This window comes from Botryllus schlosseri, chromosome 1 (genome assembly GCF_051294905.1).
Source record: "Botryllus schlosseri isolate E-star chromosome 1, Bs_hap1, whole genome shotgun sequence".
In the NCBI taxonomy this organism is placed as follows: Eukaryota; Metazoa; Chordata; class Ascidiacea; order Stolidobranchia; family Styelidae; genus Botryllus; species Botryllus schlosseri.
The window spans coordinates 11,996,688-12,016,230 of NC_137236.1; the positions used below are offsets into that span (position 1 = coordinate 11,996,688).

A 19,543-nucleotide genomic window follows, 5' to 3' on the forward strand; every position below is an offset into this window, starting at 1 on the left:
TCAGAGCTCTTGTGTTTGACACAACACCCTCAAACAATGGAAAAAATAAAGGTGCGGTTCTGTTACATGAAGAATTGATAAACAGGAAAGTTTTCTACTTTTTACTTCTGCTTGTTGCCATCATATTTATGAACTAGTCATCCGGTGAGGTCTGGAAGTGAAGTGTGTTTGGATCTGCGACCACAGGCCCTGAAAACACAGATTTTAATGCCTTCCAAGAAGTGGAAAGATATTGATCAATTAAGAAGCTCTAAAACACTTCAGTTCGATGAATGCAGCTGGTTGGCGATCAAATCTGATGAAGCTAAGCAAGAAATAATTCCACTGATGAAGCCATATAATGGAAAGCAGAAAGAAGTCTTGATAATAAATGACTACAGAGAATGTGCAACAGGCACCTTGGCGATTGTAGCTGCCCAATATATTGATAATCGTTTTCGCAAGCCTGGTGCTACTAATAGCACTGGATGGATGAGTCAAGTGCTGTACTGTCAAAAATGTTCATGTGGAGAGAGCAAATGGGCTATTCTGAAGAGTTCTTTAGAAAGTTGCCCTGTTTTATGTCCCAGCTTGGTTGAAAACTGGTAATGCATGTGACGCACAGTATATTGATCACAAATTCCTTCATGGCATGACAGACTTTTCATTGTGCGATTTCACAGTTGCTGATGTGGCATATAAAAAGATGCGAGAACATCATTGGCATCTCACCGAGGAAACGGTGGTATCAACAATGTTCTCGGCTAAACCAAAGATTCCTGACAAACTGAAGGAAGCGATGGCTGCTAAATTGCTGCAAATGCCAATCCTTGAACAATTTCGCAGAGGTAGGCTATACTTCTGAGTCTAATCTCTGACTCTGTCTCTGAGTCAATGAGTATGGTTGCTTTAATTGAACCGGAATCATGGTTTCCATTCAATGCTATACATGTCGAACATGATTGGTTTAGTCTTCCAGTTTCGGAATGGCATACTGATTCGCATCTCGTGACTGCTCAAGAATTTGTGAGTAGTGTTGAAATAGTTAACGGCGCAGCAGAGCGTTTGGTGAAATTGAATACCGAGTTTGATGCTTTCAAAACAGATGACAAAGAACAGCGAGCGAGCCTCTTACAAGCCTTGGAAGATAACGGGAAGAGATATGCCGGTTTCTCTAAAGCAACCATTTCATCCGGACCTGATTTAAGTAGTATTTGCCAAGTTGATCTGTTTCTTTGCCTTTTTGTTTCGTTTCCTTTGAATAATGTGATGTTTATAATGTGGCTGTGAGTGAATGATACATTTACAGTTGTATTCTTGCACGTGGTGATCCCGGCAATTGATGAACAATCTCGGGTAGGGTTGAGGAGTGTAGGATAGGTGATCCAACAAAATGACTATCAGTCTTAGGCAGTTTTGAGGAGTTCTAAGGCAGTGTGGGACATGAAAATGGTGTCCTGAACTGACAATACTTTCTATAGTGAGGTTATGTAGCACTCCAACCGCAATAGCTACATAAACCAGCTTATATATGACGTTTTACTAGCCTAGTCCGAAAAGCGACATTGAAATTTTAGGGGAATCCCCTAATTTTAGCCGATATTCTTCCAGCTCAATGTGCACACGGATGCAAGGGATGAATTACGAAAAAAAGTACCTAGAATATGTTTTTATGGTATAAGGCAATGGGAATCGGACTGAAAACCACGACATTTTGAAAGTCGATCAATTCTGAACAACCCTAATATATATATACATGTGTTGTCATTTGTAGGTCACATGCTAGTGTGATTTAAACAAGAATAGCTAATTCAATCTATACATATAAAACCTCACTCGAAAGTGCTGCTATTCGAAATATGTTTTGAACAGGCTCGCTGGTTACTCATCTGGTCATCGTGGGCTACCTGGGGCCCTCTGGCACCGCGTTGGTGATGAAGGAAGGGCAATTATTTTTCTCCGCGGGCCAAATGAGTAACAGAAAATATGTTGACGGGTCGAGTCAAAATGTTTAGCCATATTCTCCAGCGTAATAATTTTATTTCTAAATTGAACGCAGTGAATTACAATGTTAATAAATGTTGCTGAGTGGATGCGTTAATGTGCATGACGGTTATTAACAAAAAACAATAACATATTTATTTTCCGTCATAATTCGAAACAATATTTAACATCATACATTTTGATTTCCTTTTAATCCACGTTATTATACAAGATTTTCAAATGTATTTGGGATACTACAAATCTTATTGTCTTGATCGTTGCCTTCCGAACAGTTGCGGATTGAGATCGACATATATGATATGCATATATATATCGGTTTCGTCCAACAATGACGCAGTAATTTTGATCAAAGTTATCTTGCCGTCGAGATTTTTGGCAACACACTTCGCTGAGTCGCATGTCAGCCGAAACGTAATTGTTAACGTCTTGGTGTATCGTGACGCGTTAACGGCCGACGCCGAAATGCTGATCTCTATAAATTAGGCACTCATTCGGGGAGAGGGGTACTAATATAAATATCAAGACATCTGGTCACGATTAGGGCTGGGCACAATGATTCCAGTACTCGAATCTGAATCGAGTATTAATTTTGATGATTCGAGTCGAGTAGTAAAAGACGATTTTTTCGAGTACTGAAATTATACGCTCCTCGAAATTGAAAGTTAATTTACTAACGAGAGTTATAGTTTCGGTAATATTTTCCAATGAGGAAGCATTAAAACCTTGATTGGCGGCATCTCAGCATACGAGACATAGTACAAAGCTAGGAACGTTACTGGAAATAACACATTTCCGAAGTCATGATCATCCCACCACATTGTCAAGAAGTGCAATGAAATCGGGATGGTCGAAAAAATACCAAAGTATCTTCAATGTGACGGATAAGAGGCATTATGTTCTTCGTGGTGGCATAAGAGGTACATATTTTAACTTTGACATAGTACATTCGGTTGTGACGTCCTAATGAGTGATACTCGAATACTCGACTCGACTCGGAGCATTTTACGTGATTCAGAATCGAATCACCCAGGTACTCGATTTTGCCCCGCCCTGGTCACGATAAATCGCGCGCAGCGCGAAGTAAATTTGAATAAAGAATTTATAAACATCTGAAAAAACACACTATAATTTATGTTAATTTACGAAATAATTTTGGGCCCCTTCGAGCTCGGGCCCTACCAATTAGGGGGTCTGGGCACGGTAGTTACGGCCTTGTGTTTAGTGCTCGATACCGTCTTTGAATTTCAGCTTTTGGCATTATTTTTTGACATGCCCGTTCATCTTTTATGTATGATGATGTGTCATAGTAAAAACGAGCACTGATTGAATTGTTTTACGAAATCGGTATTTCGAAACGTAGCCTATCACGAAACAATTCGAAGCACAGACCGTGTAATGTATAATATGACAATGGCAATAAAGAAGGTTTGAACTAGGGATGGTGTGAACCTCTGAAAGGTTCAAGTTCGTGTGAAGGCGAACCTTTTTGAAACGTTCTGTGTAAGCGCGAACGTGAAACTCATGACGTTACGTAATATCATACTGCTAATTCTAACCCTATATCTCCGTGAATTTATATATTATTGTACGCACACGATATGTTGCTAGAACTCGGTCCACATTATGCTACAATGCTGAAGGACATACTGACTTTTTAATTGTCGCCAAATGTATCAACTGGAGCAATCAAATGTTATAACAATCCCATAATATCAATATCTGTCGTCGCTTGCCAACAATTTTGACGGGGACTTGCAAGGGAATATAAGCTTACGCCTTAACGGTCTAGGCCAGACCGGAAAATTTATCGGGCGTTTGAGTATTGATACATTGATATTGAGCAGAGTGTAAAACGGGTTTCTATACTTGCTACCGATATTATCCCATTACCAAGTTATACAGGAGTAGCCAACACCCCGATCACATGGATTTTGTTTTTATGATACAATAAACATATCAAAGCAAGATGGACTCCATACAGTTGCTAGATTTTCCACATTAGACATCGATGTATTCTTTATGTGAATTTCATTGATTGGTTGAATAAGCATCATTTGATGACTATACCTACATGTAGCGTATTTCGCTATTGATGTTGTGTGATTACGGGTCAAGCTCACAGCAGAGTCCCTAAACATTCACCAACGGAAGACAGGATATTTCGAGCAAACTTTGTAACAAACCAAGTAAATTTTTTGAGATTGTCAAGGTGCATGCTCGTTTTGTGTTTTTTTCAAGCTGCCAGCGCCATGCATAGAGTGGCCCGCAGTTGGAATGCAAAGAAATTCAACCAAAGATTGTATAATGAAGTGGAAGATTGGAATACTCGAAAAAGGTTCGTTTGTGAACTTGAACTTCCAAATTACTGAGGTTCAAACACAGAACGCGAACGTGAACCTAACGTTCACACCATCCCTAGTTTGAACTATAGATAACTAATCTCCGTTGGTTAGTTACCTACATTTGAACTAAACTATATGGAAAGAGTCACTTCTTGTTACTTTAATTGTTATGGCATACTTCGCTAAATTAGCCTTATTTTGAATCTGAATTACGCATGCGAACCCGCGAGGGACGCGGCATATTAATAAACACTGAAACAGGCTCCAAAGTAAACCAATTTCCGTTCCGGTTCAGTTTATACAGCCTATGGTTTTATTCCACGAAGCAATATTCAAAAGTAAGATTTATGTTTTGAATTCAAACCAAACGGGCACGTGGGCCATCAGAATAGCTCCGCGGGTCGCATTTGGCCCGCGGAACGCACTTTGCCCAGGTCTGGCATAGATGGCAAAGCTTTAAGATTGCTTCCACTTCTACTGTAAATATTTCATGCAAAATTACTTACTTTTCGCGCATAGGATTTTGGAAAGTTAAAAGTAGTTTTGTGATACGTTTGTATAACTCTAATGTACGAAATCGTCATGAGCTATCAAATCTGTTGAATCTATTCTACAAAATTGAGCCTACTTGTGACATCGGTTAATCGTTTTGCGTCAGTCGCAGTTACGAATCTTCCATTTTCAAAAGCAGCCATCACCGATAAAGTGCCAAATATTTGCGAAACACCGACTAAAATACCTTTAAAACCTTATTATTCTTGAGTACTATTCGTGCCTTCTACTTGTTATTGCGTAGAATTTTGAACCAATACTTCTACTTCTACTTGATTAGCAAGCTGTCAACTTGGACAAATTCTGCGTACACTCGAGACTCGATTCGGTATATTCTAGACGGAAGTTGAGCAAACATTGAGAATACAAGTTTTTAATTGAAACATGAGCCTTACTGCATTGCACATCCTCTCTCAACTAAAAATGTCCAATTCGATATCTTACACTTTAGTATAGTATTCGATGGTACTACTAAAATGGAATTGATAAATTTGTGATTCCGAAACAGCACATCTACTCTACTCTACATAAATTAATGGATGCCATGCAGCTCTCAATTAAGTAATAAGCCACATGTACTTGTACACTCCACACCCATAATTATTCGTGATTAAGGTGCGCACGAGAAGACGTTATGTTAGTCATTTCTTTTGCATATTTAGACATTGATTACTTGATTACGTATTGGAAAATAAGGGACGGTTGAAGGCAGAAGAAAATCGAGTAGTTGAGTCAGTCAGCGACGAATCAGTGTTCAAGTTTTCACACACTTGAAATATACAATGTTTTTTCGAATTCTCCACTTGTTGGTGACGATTACTCCTGACGAGTGTCAGCCGAAAATATTCGGTTTCATTTCAATATGAATATACTATTCAATTGTATACTTGAAACTATATGAATATGCGAAGATAACTAACCTTTTTCAGTTTACACTCCGATATCTTCCGCAAATCATCCTGTTTGGCCAACAGTTCTCTTTGTTCATTGTAATTTATTGCATCGAAAAGTATGACAAAAAATCTCAGTTGTGATACGGTATTAATCCAGCTGAATGATAGAGTGGAATCCTGTGAAAATAAATGTTATCCGTTACGTCAGAATTTGTTACATTACAACAAACTCTCACAGATACGATAAAGCATGAGAGATTAATGCCACAACTCATACTGCAGACAAGGCGATGAGATCGCGTTATCAAAACATAGCTTACGAAATGAGTCGCCTGAAATAGCGCTCGTGAACCACACAACCGTTACATGAATTACATTGACCGAGACTTTCGTGGAAATATATTACTGCCTTCATATATATTATGCGCGAAGCATGACGAAATTATATACTCTCCGCAAAACGGGCCTTAAATTTGTTTGTCTTGGTCTCTTTCTCTCACTCTCTCATCGGAAGAGTATGATACGTCTACTTGGCAAACTGTAAATAGTGAAAAGTAAATTAGTAGGTCACAAAATATGACAAATTACAATTAGAAATGGAGAGGCGGAAAATTGGATTTACTTGAGTAAGTACCGCAAGTACAGGAGAATTATTTAGTACTTCGGAAAGTGGAAGTACTTCGCCATTAATCTCGTCTGGATTTAAATTAATAGTTAATTCGCTTGAACTCTTAATCATTGTTTCATTGTATTGCAATCGCGTAGTTATTTGAATCGAAGGTAATTAAAGGTTGTTTTAAGTATATTTTAATTGGGTAAAATTGATTATTCGATCTAAAATCGCAACCCTCTGACTGGTATGAAACGTTGGAGAAAGTGTCAAGTACCACTTACTTCCACGATAGTGCTTTGCATGAATGCCTTCATTCCAACAACAGAATTTAGCGGAGAAGGATTTCAGAATATTTCAAAAAGATTGCTTGTCTGTTAAAAAATGCGATGGGAAAACCCTCTGTCATTCGATTTCTAATCGATGTAATCTAAAATCCGAATGGACTTGAGCATCAAAGTACAGTGCCGTCAAAAATGAATAAATTCAGCAGGCAAAAAAACTTTAGTTATGAAATTAACACAAGCTGTTAGCTTACGATTCCTACAAAAGCATCGCGTCTTCATAACGCTCCTTTTTACGTCATAAGCTATAGCCTAGCTATACTACACCGCAAAGTCATCGCTCTACGTGCCTAGTGTTGTTTACAGCCTCGTACATAGTAAAGTCAGTAAAATGAGCGAAACTTTATTCAAATAGTTAGTATGGACTCGTTATCAAATTTGAGCAATTTCGATCTACAACCTTGATGTTGAAGCGCCCTTCAACCTCGTCACCACTTATCTTTATGACATCTTCTTCGTTCTTCAATGCAACATACGCTCCTCCTACAGTCAGCTTGACAGCCTGAATATTGTTCAGATGTGAAACTTGCGATCGTGCAGTGTATCGAACATCATCCATACAAATATCGTGACGTCATATCACAGATACAGTGATGACCGTAGTATCACAGATTATCATGTGCACCCTTTTTCTTGATAATTCAATGAAGCACTTGCCTATATAACTTATTATCTGGTAAAAGTGTGGATGTGGATTTTTATATGGTATCCAAAAGTAATATGGCTAAATTCGTGAAAATTTGCATATTTTGGGCTTATGGCGTAGACCAGGGGCGGGCAACATACGGTACGCGACGGGATTTTGTGCGGCCCGCCGACAGTTTACGGTCTTACGTGATGATGTGACCCGCGTCGCCGTCTACAGGGAATTAGGCGCAAACATTTTCGATCATGAACATTAGCAAGACAAAGCGACGTTCCAATACAACTGATGTTCATCGCATTGACGTGACCAGGGGCGAATGGGGCCATGCCATTCCCAAAATTTTCGAAAATAGTCGTGATATCTGTAAATAGTCGATTATTTTCGGGTAGATGGATTCAAACTAAAAAAAAAAATATCGCGAACTTCGCGCGATTCAGTGTCTCTACGTACGTGTCTTGATTATAAGAATACAGTATCATAGATACACTATAATAGCCCGAGGCCGTTGGGTTGCAGGAGTTTATTTTTCAACAAAGTAATTATTAAGAATGCCCGCCCGACGTGAATAATCTGCGATAAGCTCATGAATCGGTTGCCCAATCCAGATATAGTTCGAAATTACAGGAATGTGTGCGTCTCTGAATTGTATGTACAAAGGGTAGAGCCGGGCAGGATGGACGGATCTGTGGCTCTTTCCCACGGAGGGAGTTCCTCTGAAATAAATAAAAAATTCAGGAATCCGGCCCGCCTTATGTTCATGTTCCCCTATCCGACCCGCCGGATGGAGAAGTTGCCCGCCCCTGGCGTAGACTGTAAAGCAAAAACTGGACGTGATGGAAGGAAACCAACGTCATTTCTGGAATCAGCACGCCGAAATTAGCCTAAATCAAGTGCAAAATCAAAGTCAACAAATTTTTCGTTCAAAATTGTGGCCCGCAGTGTAATCCAACATTTAAATCAGACGTCTCAAACTCAAATGTGCTCGCGGGCCAATTTCCTAGTGTTCGATGACACCGCGGGCCGCAGCATCAATAGTGGAGGCATTCAATGTATTTGGAAGGCTTTATTTGACGGGAACTTGTGTACAGGCATCCCACACACATCATGCGATGTAATATCGTAATATTCACGCATGTCATTAACATAAACACTTTTTTAATATTTGAATCAAATTGTTGTTGTACTTGGCATAACTTGGCGAAATAATGAGATACAGACACAACGCAAGGGGACAAATGCATCATGACACCGTAAAAACTATCGCATGATAATGTAGCACAGGGGTTCTCAGCCAATTTTTGGCTGTGGCCCATTTTCCTGTTTGAAAATGTTCTGTGGCCCACCTCTTTTCAAGTCATAGTGCATTTCAATGTGTGGTAGGCTAATCGCCGCCGATTGGGCTATTTCTTTAAAATATACGCATTTTTCTTTTATTACTGTTCAGTGTTCATGTTTAAATGTCGATCTGAGTGAACATGAAATCGCGCGAAGCGCGACGAAAAATTTCAAGGTAAATAAATCTCCAACAGACAACAAAAGAAATAATTATTAGCAACTTGGAGCTCTCCTAATTGTGGGTTAGGGGTGCGAAAGTTACGGCCCTGCAATATCGTATAACTGTTGCGTACATCTTCAGTTCCACTCAATTCGCGAAACCCAGTGATCCAATCCCCGCATTCACTGTGTGATTGGGGGATCAATTCCACTCTGGCGGGGAACACTATACCCATTCTGGGTCCGCTTCAAACAATTATTTGATGAATGGGATTCTACAGAGAAGTGGAGAATTTTTTTTTAATGCTAGTAGTACAATGTAGGCCTACCTAGTATATGTCTTGTACCTTTTGAAGTTGCGATGTAATAACATTAAATCCAATGATACCAGCAATTCTTGTGACTCTTACATTATGTGCAATGATTTCAAGGCCGGACATTTTTAGATCGACTCCGAAGATTAATGTGCTGTGCCAACTCCTCAATCCATTATGACCCAGACGGAATACTTGGATATTTCAGCATTAACTTTCAGTTATTATATATAATCGAAATTATTTTCGTTGCTGTTGGCCGGAGGTTGTCATAGTTGGGGGTACAAAAGTCGCCGTATCCCCACCCATTTCAACTTGTACATTCGTGACTCCATACATACCACTAAGTCCCATCAGAGTCGGATGAGAAGCTTTATGTAGCATACGCATAATTCGATAACATCAATATATTTTTTGAATATATGAATAAAAGAAAAATGCAACTAAACTTTCACAAATTCTACAATTTCCCAAATAGCTCTGTGGCCCACCCAAATTACTCCTGTGGCCCACTAGTGGGCCATGGCCCACCCTTTGAGAACCCCTGATGTAGCAACTTGCGAACGTTTGACGTGCCACAATTATAGGGAGAATGCTTTAGAATTTACCAAGGTTTGATGTGATATCAGAGCATATGAGAAGTGCAGCCCAATCCAGGCTCTGGCATACTCCCGATAAGTAGGTTATTGATCATAACATTGCCAGAGTCAAATTAAATCAGCGTTAGATTTACCTTCGAATATCGGAATAAATAAATAACGACATGAATACAAAATTAATTCATCATAGTACAGTAATAAAATGTCCAATCGCCTGATAATCAATCGTTGTTACAGCTGTCTAGCCAACCGCTTTGTTACTCGCCACTTTCAATCGGCGACAGCCACCTTTAATTGACGATAATAACATGGTTAGAGAGACCCAAGATGTAGCTAACAATATATATATCAGGGTGGCAAGCATGCGCCTGCTACGACCTTTTGAAATAGGCTATTACTATTCCTCACGACAGTTTGATTACGTTTGTTGCATCCATGACTTTACGAACCCACGGCGTTCCAAGTCACAAGTGCTTCTCTGATTTTAACGTTTGAACCGACCCCACTGGAGTCCTTTTGATTTTATCACTTAGTCAATTCGAGTTCGAGTAATTCTACTAAAGATCGCGCACCAGTCAAAATCGCACTTTTAGTCACGAATCATTCACAGGTCATTATATAACGTCATCAAATGTAATGTGACGTAGCAGCAGATCTTCCACCGCATGGTAGTGATGCGATATTAAAGTTTGACGAGCAGTTTGAGGGTTTCGAAGAAGCTTTGGAGTGAATTTTATGTTCCCAAATATAAAACGACCTGTGACAGTTAACTATTGTCGAATATTTGCGTCGCGTGTTTGAGACCTCTGATTTAAATTATCTGATTCGACTTCATGGCTCGAAATACTGACACAGTCCAGACATCAAAATATCAAATAAATTTCTAAAGAATTTACATCTTTTGAATGAGACCGATGCCGTGTGGTACAATGCGTTCTCGGTAGGCATGACGTCACTGCCCATGAAACATTTTAACGTCACAATGCTCTGCATCCCACTTGACATTACGGTCTGGCGCTTCTGCTTGTTAGTACACAACTAAATCGTAGAATGAAACTCACTTTCCAATCCAATTTTTCAGGCAGCGATTCAATCAGACCATGTCTGAAAACGGAACAAAGTGCTTTTGCTGAGAAATTGTTGTCACGCAAATCCACGAACTTCGCCTGGAAGGATGGACATCATTCAGGAAATATTGACGACAACTAAGTATGAAAGTCAGCATGGAGGGAAATTATCGGCATCGCGATACAGAATCATTGAGCCGTAAGCTATTAAGGTTACTGTCGAAGGATCTTCAATACGGCGTATGTTACAAAATGATATTCGTTGCTCTTGTTAATAATAATCTCGCCAGTGAATAAAAAAAAATGTCCAAGATTTCCAAAATTTTCATATATTTCACGTATCGATGTGATACGAATTCGCGAAACTCACATTCGTTATGAGCTTGTAAGTACATGAACATGAGTCATTTTCAGATATACATATTTGTGGCGAGCCCTATGGTCGACATGTGGGCCATTATCGCATATACTGGAGAAGTCCTGTTCGCGATTCATATATGTGAATCTCGTCAAGAAACGTATCTTTTATCGTAATCGTCGACAATTCACACTCTTCGAGGTGATTTTTGGTTTCGCGCATTCGATATCGCTTCTGCATCTGACAAATTCACAGATATCAAAATAGAGATCCTTCCATGTTATAACGCAAGAATGAAGAACTTACAAACGAGGCTTATTGTGGCCCTGGCGAGATTGCTATCGAATGACAATAATTGTTGTCCGAAGTACGAATAGTGTCGAAATTGGATTGACGCTAAATTTGTATTTTAAAATAGGAGCTGATGTCTATATGCCAATCAAGTATTTGGAGTAGCTATACTTGTAGTTCTATCATTCGGCCGTAAGTTTCGGTTCTCGATATTGATGAAAATACTCGTGACATAGGCTACTGCTCATATAATATGTATCAACAGGTTGCTACTTTGTCATTTCCAACGAACACAATTGTAAAATTTCTATCCTTCCTACAACTGGCCTAAGCTATTTCAAATTATGACATCAATGTGAATGCTACGAGCACTGCAGCGCGGGGAAAAGTTGCAAATCTTGCACATCTGAAATGGGGTGATGTTATAATGATGTCATTCAATGATCTCGTGTTAACTCTGCGGGTGACATTACAATTCTACCTCATATACACGTACAAATGTTTTATGAGAATTAGAGACAACCAGTCACACTCACGACCGATCAAAAGGAATCATCGCTTCTCCCTAGGCCCCACCGTATCTTTAATTGCACCTGGCCTATGTACGTATCAACGTACCACTGACTACGGCAGTTCATAATACACTAAATTCGAATAGTTCGATATAAAATCACATCTACTTGATTGGCGGGTCCTTTCAAACCCGAATTTGGTCGGGGATAAAAGGTTTGAAGACCAATGGTCCATAATGCTACATCTAAATTTTCTGCTGTGATGGTTTGATAGTTTATCAAATAGTAGGATTTTGACGGATTCGTATTGAAACACGCATTGGGTAAGAACTGTATAATTCAAGAATAATGCATTAAATAGTATACCTAAGAAAACAATCATTTAATACAGAGTGACTCACTGGAATTGGATCCTTGAAACACCTGAAAATGATGCGCAAAAGCTCATCGTTGATCCGGCATTCGGACAAACTCAAAGTATTGATGGTTTTATTCATTGCTGCAAGCGATCCAATAATATGAGCTTCATCGCGACTCAATGAGATGCCGGAGACATCAACGACAGAATGTTGTTTGAAAAGAGTGTCGTCATCTGCTTCGTAGATCGCTGTATATAGTTCCACGCGAATGTGATTATCGCATCTTTCAGTGTTCTCCTGGAGTTGCGAAAGAAACGATTGAGCGAGCACTTGTTGCTTCTTTGTTTGATCCGAGACTGTCAAGCAATAAGCAATATCGCTGTAGTCGTGGCGTTTCTTTCCTCGCCGTTTACGTACCGATTGGAAAATTTACTACAATGTAGAGACAGGGTTCAAATTGAGCGATTGATCTCTGGGATCGACCTCACATGGGTATTTTATACCCTACATTGCCCACCATGACACATAGTGATCAACGATGTGCTTGGTGATAACTCGCGGAAGAGGTCACGTTCAGTTATAGATAACGAACTTACATCAAGATGCGAAAACGTCACTGCGTGGTGTGAGAAGTTACTCTAGCGAATATTAAGGTGAAATGGCCACGGCCGATTTTGCAGCTTCGTTCCGATTCGCTGAGGCTGGATTCTGAAGTGTTTCGCGGCTGCGACTGTAGGAGTTCTGGCAATCCAAAATTATCATCTAGTGTGCGGACTTTACTGGATCTGGTCATGGGCGAAAGCTATTGTGGCTTTGATTGCGATAATATAAATTAAAATATAATTAGGGCTTCGGAAACTGACCAAAAACCAACCTCAACTTTAGAATCCGTGTGGTTCAGAACAATCGGATGACCGTAAAACAGTGACCACAACAATGACCCATTTACGGCTATCCTATTGTTCGTAAAATGCAGATATTTCGGACTTGTCGGGCGAATTCATGGCGGTTCCAGTGCATGATCGTATTTTAATTTATATTTTCGAAATCGGTGGACTGTAGCTTTCGATCAAGACCAGATCAGGTAATAGTGCGCTCTGGACAATAGTTTTTAGATCGCCAGAAATCCTATAGTCGCTGTCGCGAATAAATCCAGAATCCAGCCTCAGCGAAGCGAACAAAGCAGAAAAGTCGGTCGTCGTTATTCGATGTTTACATTCGACAGATCTTATACTCTCTTCGCAAACTGATATAGCCTAGTCATGAATTAGCTGGCGAGCCGAGCACATACTTTATTATAACCGTCTTTGAGAGAAATCTGCGGTCGCATTATTTCCAAAAATATAAATTAAGTAGCACACCTGAATATGAATTGAGAATCGGGACATTCTCGGTCAACATACCTCCAAATCCAAGTCGGAATCGTGCTATGTAGATTGCTCGGGTCTAGAGTCGGAGTCGAAATCGTAATATTCAATTTGAGATAGTCGGGGTGCAGTGATTGGATTGAGGGAATTGTAAATGAGAGTATGCGAATTGTAAATGAAAGTATAGAAGTTGTGGAATTGATTGGGGAAAATTCCGGAATCTGTGTCACGGAATATTTCCCGGGCTCGCAATCGGATTGTAATATCCAGGGTTGTAACCAAGTTACAAGGCTCAGAGTCACAGGTTAATCTCACTTTTATGGTTTTGACTCGAACGCGCAGCGGAAAAATTTTTTTCAACAACCTTCGGCTTCGCGCCACCCTTCTGATGCTCTCACGTCTCCTAGTTCGAGAACCACTGCACTGAAATGTTATATATGCAATAGTACAAAGCATATTTTCCTGGTCGCTGCCGTCCGAGCGGTGTGCAGGTCAAATAGCCTTTACGTTGAACGAAGCTTGCAATTTTTCTGAACTTCGCCCTCCCTTGACTGAGTGCTTCGTGCTTATGTCATAGGACCGACTTAAATTAAAATCGTTAATCTCGGCGAAATTATCGGTAAAAAACCGAAAGGATGGGTTCACCCCTGACTCCATTATGCGAATATTCAGTGCTCTAAATTCTAAACCTAAACCTTCTTTGAATTTCCATTTTCGTTTTTTTTCCAACATGCCCGTTAATCCGGTATGGGTGATAGCTATGATGAGTCATATAGTAATCGCGAGCACTGATTGACTTGTTTTACGAATTACGGATTTGGAAACATATCACGTCACAAATTGAAGCACATACCGTATGAAGCGTAATGTGACAATGTCAACAAGGAAGGTTTGAGCTAAACTATATGGAAAGAGTGATTTCTTTTGACTTCAATTGCTACTCATACTTTACCACGTTGCCTTTATTTTGAATCTGGATCACGCTGCCAGGTAAGTAGACAGCGTGATTGAGGCATATTAATGAACAGGCTTCAAGGTAAACGAATCTCCTGTTGATTTGATACAGCTGTTTAGTCATTCAAAAAGCAAGTTTTATGTTTTGAATTACAAGCAACCTTTCACGGGCCGCAAAGAATAGCTTCGCGGGCCGCACTTTGCCCAGGTCTGCTATGGTTGGAACAACTGGCATCGAGGGGCCCTACGAGAATATAAAACTTTTGATTTCAAATTTAAAACATAGTGCTCAAACGGGTAAAGTTTCCGATGATTTTGCACTCATGAATATGTTACTGGTTTAACTGTCCAGAACTAGAAGGTATCCTTGTTTTATGTGTGAATGGGTTATGAGAAATCATTGAATTGAACGTAAGTGGCCGATGAGGGAGTTAGTCTTACACCAAGCTTTAAAATGTTTCGAAGCCTGCTCTTATCGACAGATATATTGTTGTATTTCCATCAATATATATCAAACTGGATGTCATGGAAAAATTTTTGAAGGCTCTGATCCAAGAGAGTGCACGTTCTAAATACATTCACGAAAAGTTTCCTCACTTGATTCTATATAATTTAGCAGTGTTTCTCAACCTTTTTGTAGACACGCCCCCGTTTATGATAGTGAAAAATTTCGCGGATATTTATCGTCACGTCACAAAATCCAACCGGGATGCTAGCAACTCCAACGGATTTGTTGATGGCATGGAAGGTTATAACTGTTGGGGAGAGAATTAAAAATATAAAATTATGTTTATATATAGAGAAAAACGCGTGGATTGTAGATAAATCGCGCAAAGCGCGAAATGTGTTTTCAGTTGACCGCTTCTTCGCCCCATCCCCTTCCGAGCTTTCACGCCCTCCTCCAAGGGATGCGCGCCCCCCAGGTTGGGAACCACTATAATAGAGGGTGTATTTGTTAAACCTCAAATCAGAGCACTCACCAAAACCCCCTATTTTTATTAGGAAGGCGAATTTGGAAAAAAATACATGACTATCTTTGATTGAAGGTGAATCTAAATTTCTTTGAAATGCTAAGGATCCTGATTATTTGGAGGGCTTAGTTTAGGATAATAGAACCTCGAATCCGATAAGGTAAGTTGGGAGCTTTGTAAGATGTGATTCGTATCGTATACGGACCTAAACGGGCTTATGCACCCTCAATACAGCCGTTTTTGAATAAGTTTTTTTTTCGATTTTGGCGAAAAATTGTGACGTGATGAGTGAATTCTGGCGGCAAATTAGGAATCAGCATCTTCAGAAGCGATAAATTCAATTATTCGCTCTAAATAGCAAAAGAAAAGTTGAAAAATGTCGACTAGTGTTATATTTATTGCCCACCATAGTGGAACAAAAACTCCAATAACGCAAACTAAGTTTGTGAATGCGGGGAGTAGATCATTGTGATTCGCGACGAGCGTGGAACCGTGTACGGCCATGATAGTTACAATAGAGTTATACGTGCTACCAGAATCGAAACTGCCGCACCCCAAACCCCTCAATGGAGAGAGCTCTAAGGGGGATCAAAATTATTTCGTCAGACGTTTTTGGAGGAGATTTGTTCAACATCAAAATTTTCTTCGCGCTTTGTGCGATTAGAGGTCTTCACATTTTAATATGAACTGCAATAAAACATGCGCATAATATAGAGAAATTGGCCTATTGGCACCAGCGATTACCATGCATTAAGCAAGACTATGACCCTGTCTAGGCTGATAGGTGGGCCACAAAACATTTTTAAACCTGAAAATGGGGCACGGCCAAGAGAAGGTTGAGAACCCACCATGCTCTAATTATTATGTATGAATCATTCAAACATGATATATATCCCACCCTGTATAATTAGGATGGCGATATATATAATAGCAGTGTTGCTCTTCTGTGTGACTCATCAACCAATACAGAGATCTAAAAAATTTACCACTAAGCACTAAGGATGGTGTGAACATCTGAAAGGTTCAGGTTCGTGTGAGCGCGAACCTTTGCGAAAAGTTCTGTGTGAATGCGAACGCGATCATCGTGACGTCATATTGCTAAATCCAACCCTACATTCAGTGAAGGGACCACCTATATTGTTGCACACTTGCACACGATACCTAGCGACGACTCGGGCCACATAACGATACAATGCTGAAGTAGGGGATATGGGGTACCGATGGATCAAAAATTGCAAAATGATCTTTGGCCCTCAAATCACCAGCCGAGAATAGCAGATCTTTTGCTGTCTCAATACTTCGATATAAGCTCTACCTATCGCGGACATTTACATGAATATACGCCTTTCAAAAATATTTATAAACGGTTAAAATTTGTTGCTCGAACGTGTCATCGGTCCCCACGCGGTGGGTCCAAAGACACACGACCATGGGACCTATGAGACATACGCTCAAAAACTCAAATTTGCTAACTTGTTTTGTTGTGTACTATAAGCTAACCTACCGCAATCCAATGAAAAATGTTTCGTCGCGACGTTCAAGAATAAAATAGATTATATCGACTCAAATGTTGGCATAAAATCATGTTTTGATTTACGCCAAAACTTCCAAAATTAATGCCACATACTTATTACCCGTAAATCGACATTTTGACTTTCAAATACCTCGTAATAGCAATAAAACACCACAGGTAACTATGATTTACAGCCTATATATATGTAGGCGAGTTTCTGTTGTTAAGTGATTAGTTGGTCCATCTATTTTGCTTGATTTGGCTATGGTGCCAAAGGTTCCCCACCCCATAAATATTGTAATTGAATTGAAAATAGTCCACTCGAGGATGTTATTGATTTAAAAAATATGTTCCATTATATACCCTGATAGAAGCCCTATACTTCACAACAAAAATTATGGCAGGTTTTTAGTCTCAAAAGTGATATAGAAAAATGAAAATGTCGATCCAAATTTACTTTGAACCCCCTAAAACGTAAATCATTTGTCACAGACGCCATAACTCACGCAGGTCGATTTTATTTGCATGTGAGGAAAGATTCCGCCAGGATGTAATTGTAGACAAATTCACGGAGTGTAATCATGGAATTATCATGGACAATTTTTCAAGTATTTTCGGTCCCAGTGATCCATCGGTACCACATCTCCCCTACATACTGACGTTTTAAACGTCGCCAAATGTATCAACTGGGGCACTCAAATGATATAATAATTAATCAAATAAAATCAATATTTTCCGTCGCTTTGCCAACAATTTCGACGGACTTCCAAGGGAATATAAGCTGACGCCTTATCAGTCCGGGCCAGACCGGACAATGTATCGGCGTCTGAGTATTGCTACTGGTTTGCTAAAATATCACCTTATTAACAATTTATATAGTAGTAGCCAACACCTCAATCGCACGGATTTGGTTTTTATCATACAATAAACATATGAAATTAAGATTGACCCCGTTCGCCTGTTATATTTTTTACATCAGAATACGGCATCAGATTCATTGGTTGATTGAATAAGCACCATTCGCTGACTACCTATATGTAGTGTATTTCGTTCTTGATGTTGTGTGATTGCGGGTCCAGCTCACAGCAGAGAGTCACTAAATATTCGAGCAAACTTTTGTGACAAAGCAAGTAAAATTTTCGAGATTGTCAGGGTGCATGCTCGTTTAGTGTTGAGTTTTTTTTTATGCTGCCAGCGCCATGCATATATGGTGACCCGCAGTTATTTATTATTATTATTGATGAAAAGATGAGTGACGCTTTTCGCCTGTAAGGCCAGGTGCGTCACGGACTAGAATGAGCGATTTACCAAAATATGGGCAATAACCGATTTACAAGTAAGTACCACAAGATATAACAAATTCTGCAACATGGGATAACATTTCGGGGATGATCAGTAGATTTTCGAGTGTTGCAGTGATTTTCAGCTCGCGCGCCCTGTCGATTAAAAAGTTCCGATGAAAATCATATCGATTGCAGTGCAGCAAAAAATGCTCGACTGTTTCAGGTACTGTACAGTGGTCGCATAGGTCGGTGTCACTACATCCAATTTTATATAAATGCGCTTTCAGGCGGCAGTGGCCTGAACGAAGCCGAAATATTATTCGTTCGTAAAGCCTATGTCGATGCATCGATGGAAAGTGGCCATCAGTCAATGATCTATGAAAATTTCGATAGTGACCTCCTTGCTCATTTCGTTGATATTCGGCGTTCCAGGTCGCTCTACAGTATTGACGTACTTTGGATTTCGCCTCAGCGAGGCTAATATCGTCTGGAAGCGTCTGAGAACGGTTATTTTCGATATCGGTCCTGGCAGCTTGCCAAGCCAATTTATCAGCTAACTCATTACCACCGATATCAGCATGCCCCGGTACCCAGGCCATGACAACAATGGCGCCTTTCTGAACCACTCGATTCAGCAAGCGACCACATTCAAATATAACATTCTGCGTTTGCGGTGCCTGCAGGTTGGTCATAGCGGATAGCACGCTCAGACTGTCCGATAGAATCAGATATGTTTGTTGGTATGAGCCATTCTGGCAGATTCATTTTAGAGCGTGGAGAATGGCTTGTGCTTCTATGGAGAAGATTGAGTGGAACACGACTGGGAAAAGTTTATCATCAGCGACGGGATGGTAAAGGCAAAACCAGCTCCCTCTGCTGATTTGGAGCCGTCAGTGTATATTTCAGTGGCATCCCTATATCGTTCGAATATGAAGTCCAGGACTATGGGTTTATGTGACAGAGGTGCGATATCTTTTTTAATGATTTTTGCAAGTTCTAAATCAATATTAGGTGATTGAATCATCCATGGAGGCAAATTTGGAAGACTTTTTCTTTTCAAGACAAGGTGACCCGCAGTTAAAATGCAATGA

The 19,543-nt window shown here is 39.9% G+C and overlaps 1 protein-coding gene across 1 annotated transcript in view; it reads right to left on the reverse strand.

Annotated features, from left to right (window-relative positions):
• Window positions 1-19,543, reverse strand: part of LOC145441975 (uncharacterized) — a 64,948-nt gene that overhangs the window by 19,303 nt on the left and 26,102 nt on the right. The window contains exons 4-7 of the mRNA XM_080319939.1: window positions 12,407-12,720; window positions 10,839-10,943; window positions 7,125-7,226; window positions 5,798-5,947 (exon numbers count right to left, since the gene is read on the reverse strand). Of these exons, the coding sequence (XP_080176065.1) occupies window positions 5,798-5,947; window positions 7,125-7,226; window positions 10,839-10,943; window positions 12,407-12,720 (671 nt within the window). The remainder of the gene's footprint in view (window positions 1-5,797; window positions 5,948-7,124; window positions 7,227-10,838; window positions 10,944-12,406; window positions 12,721-19,543) is intronic.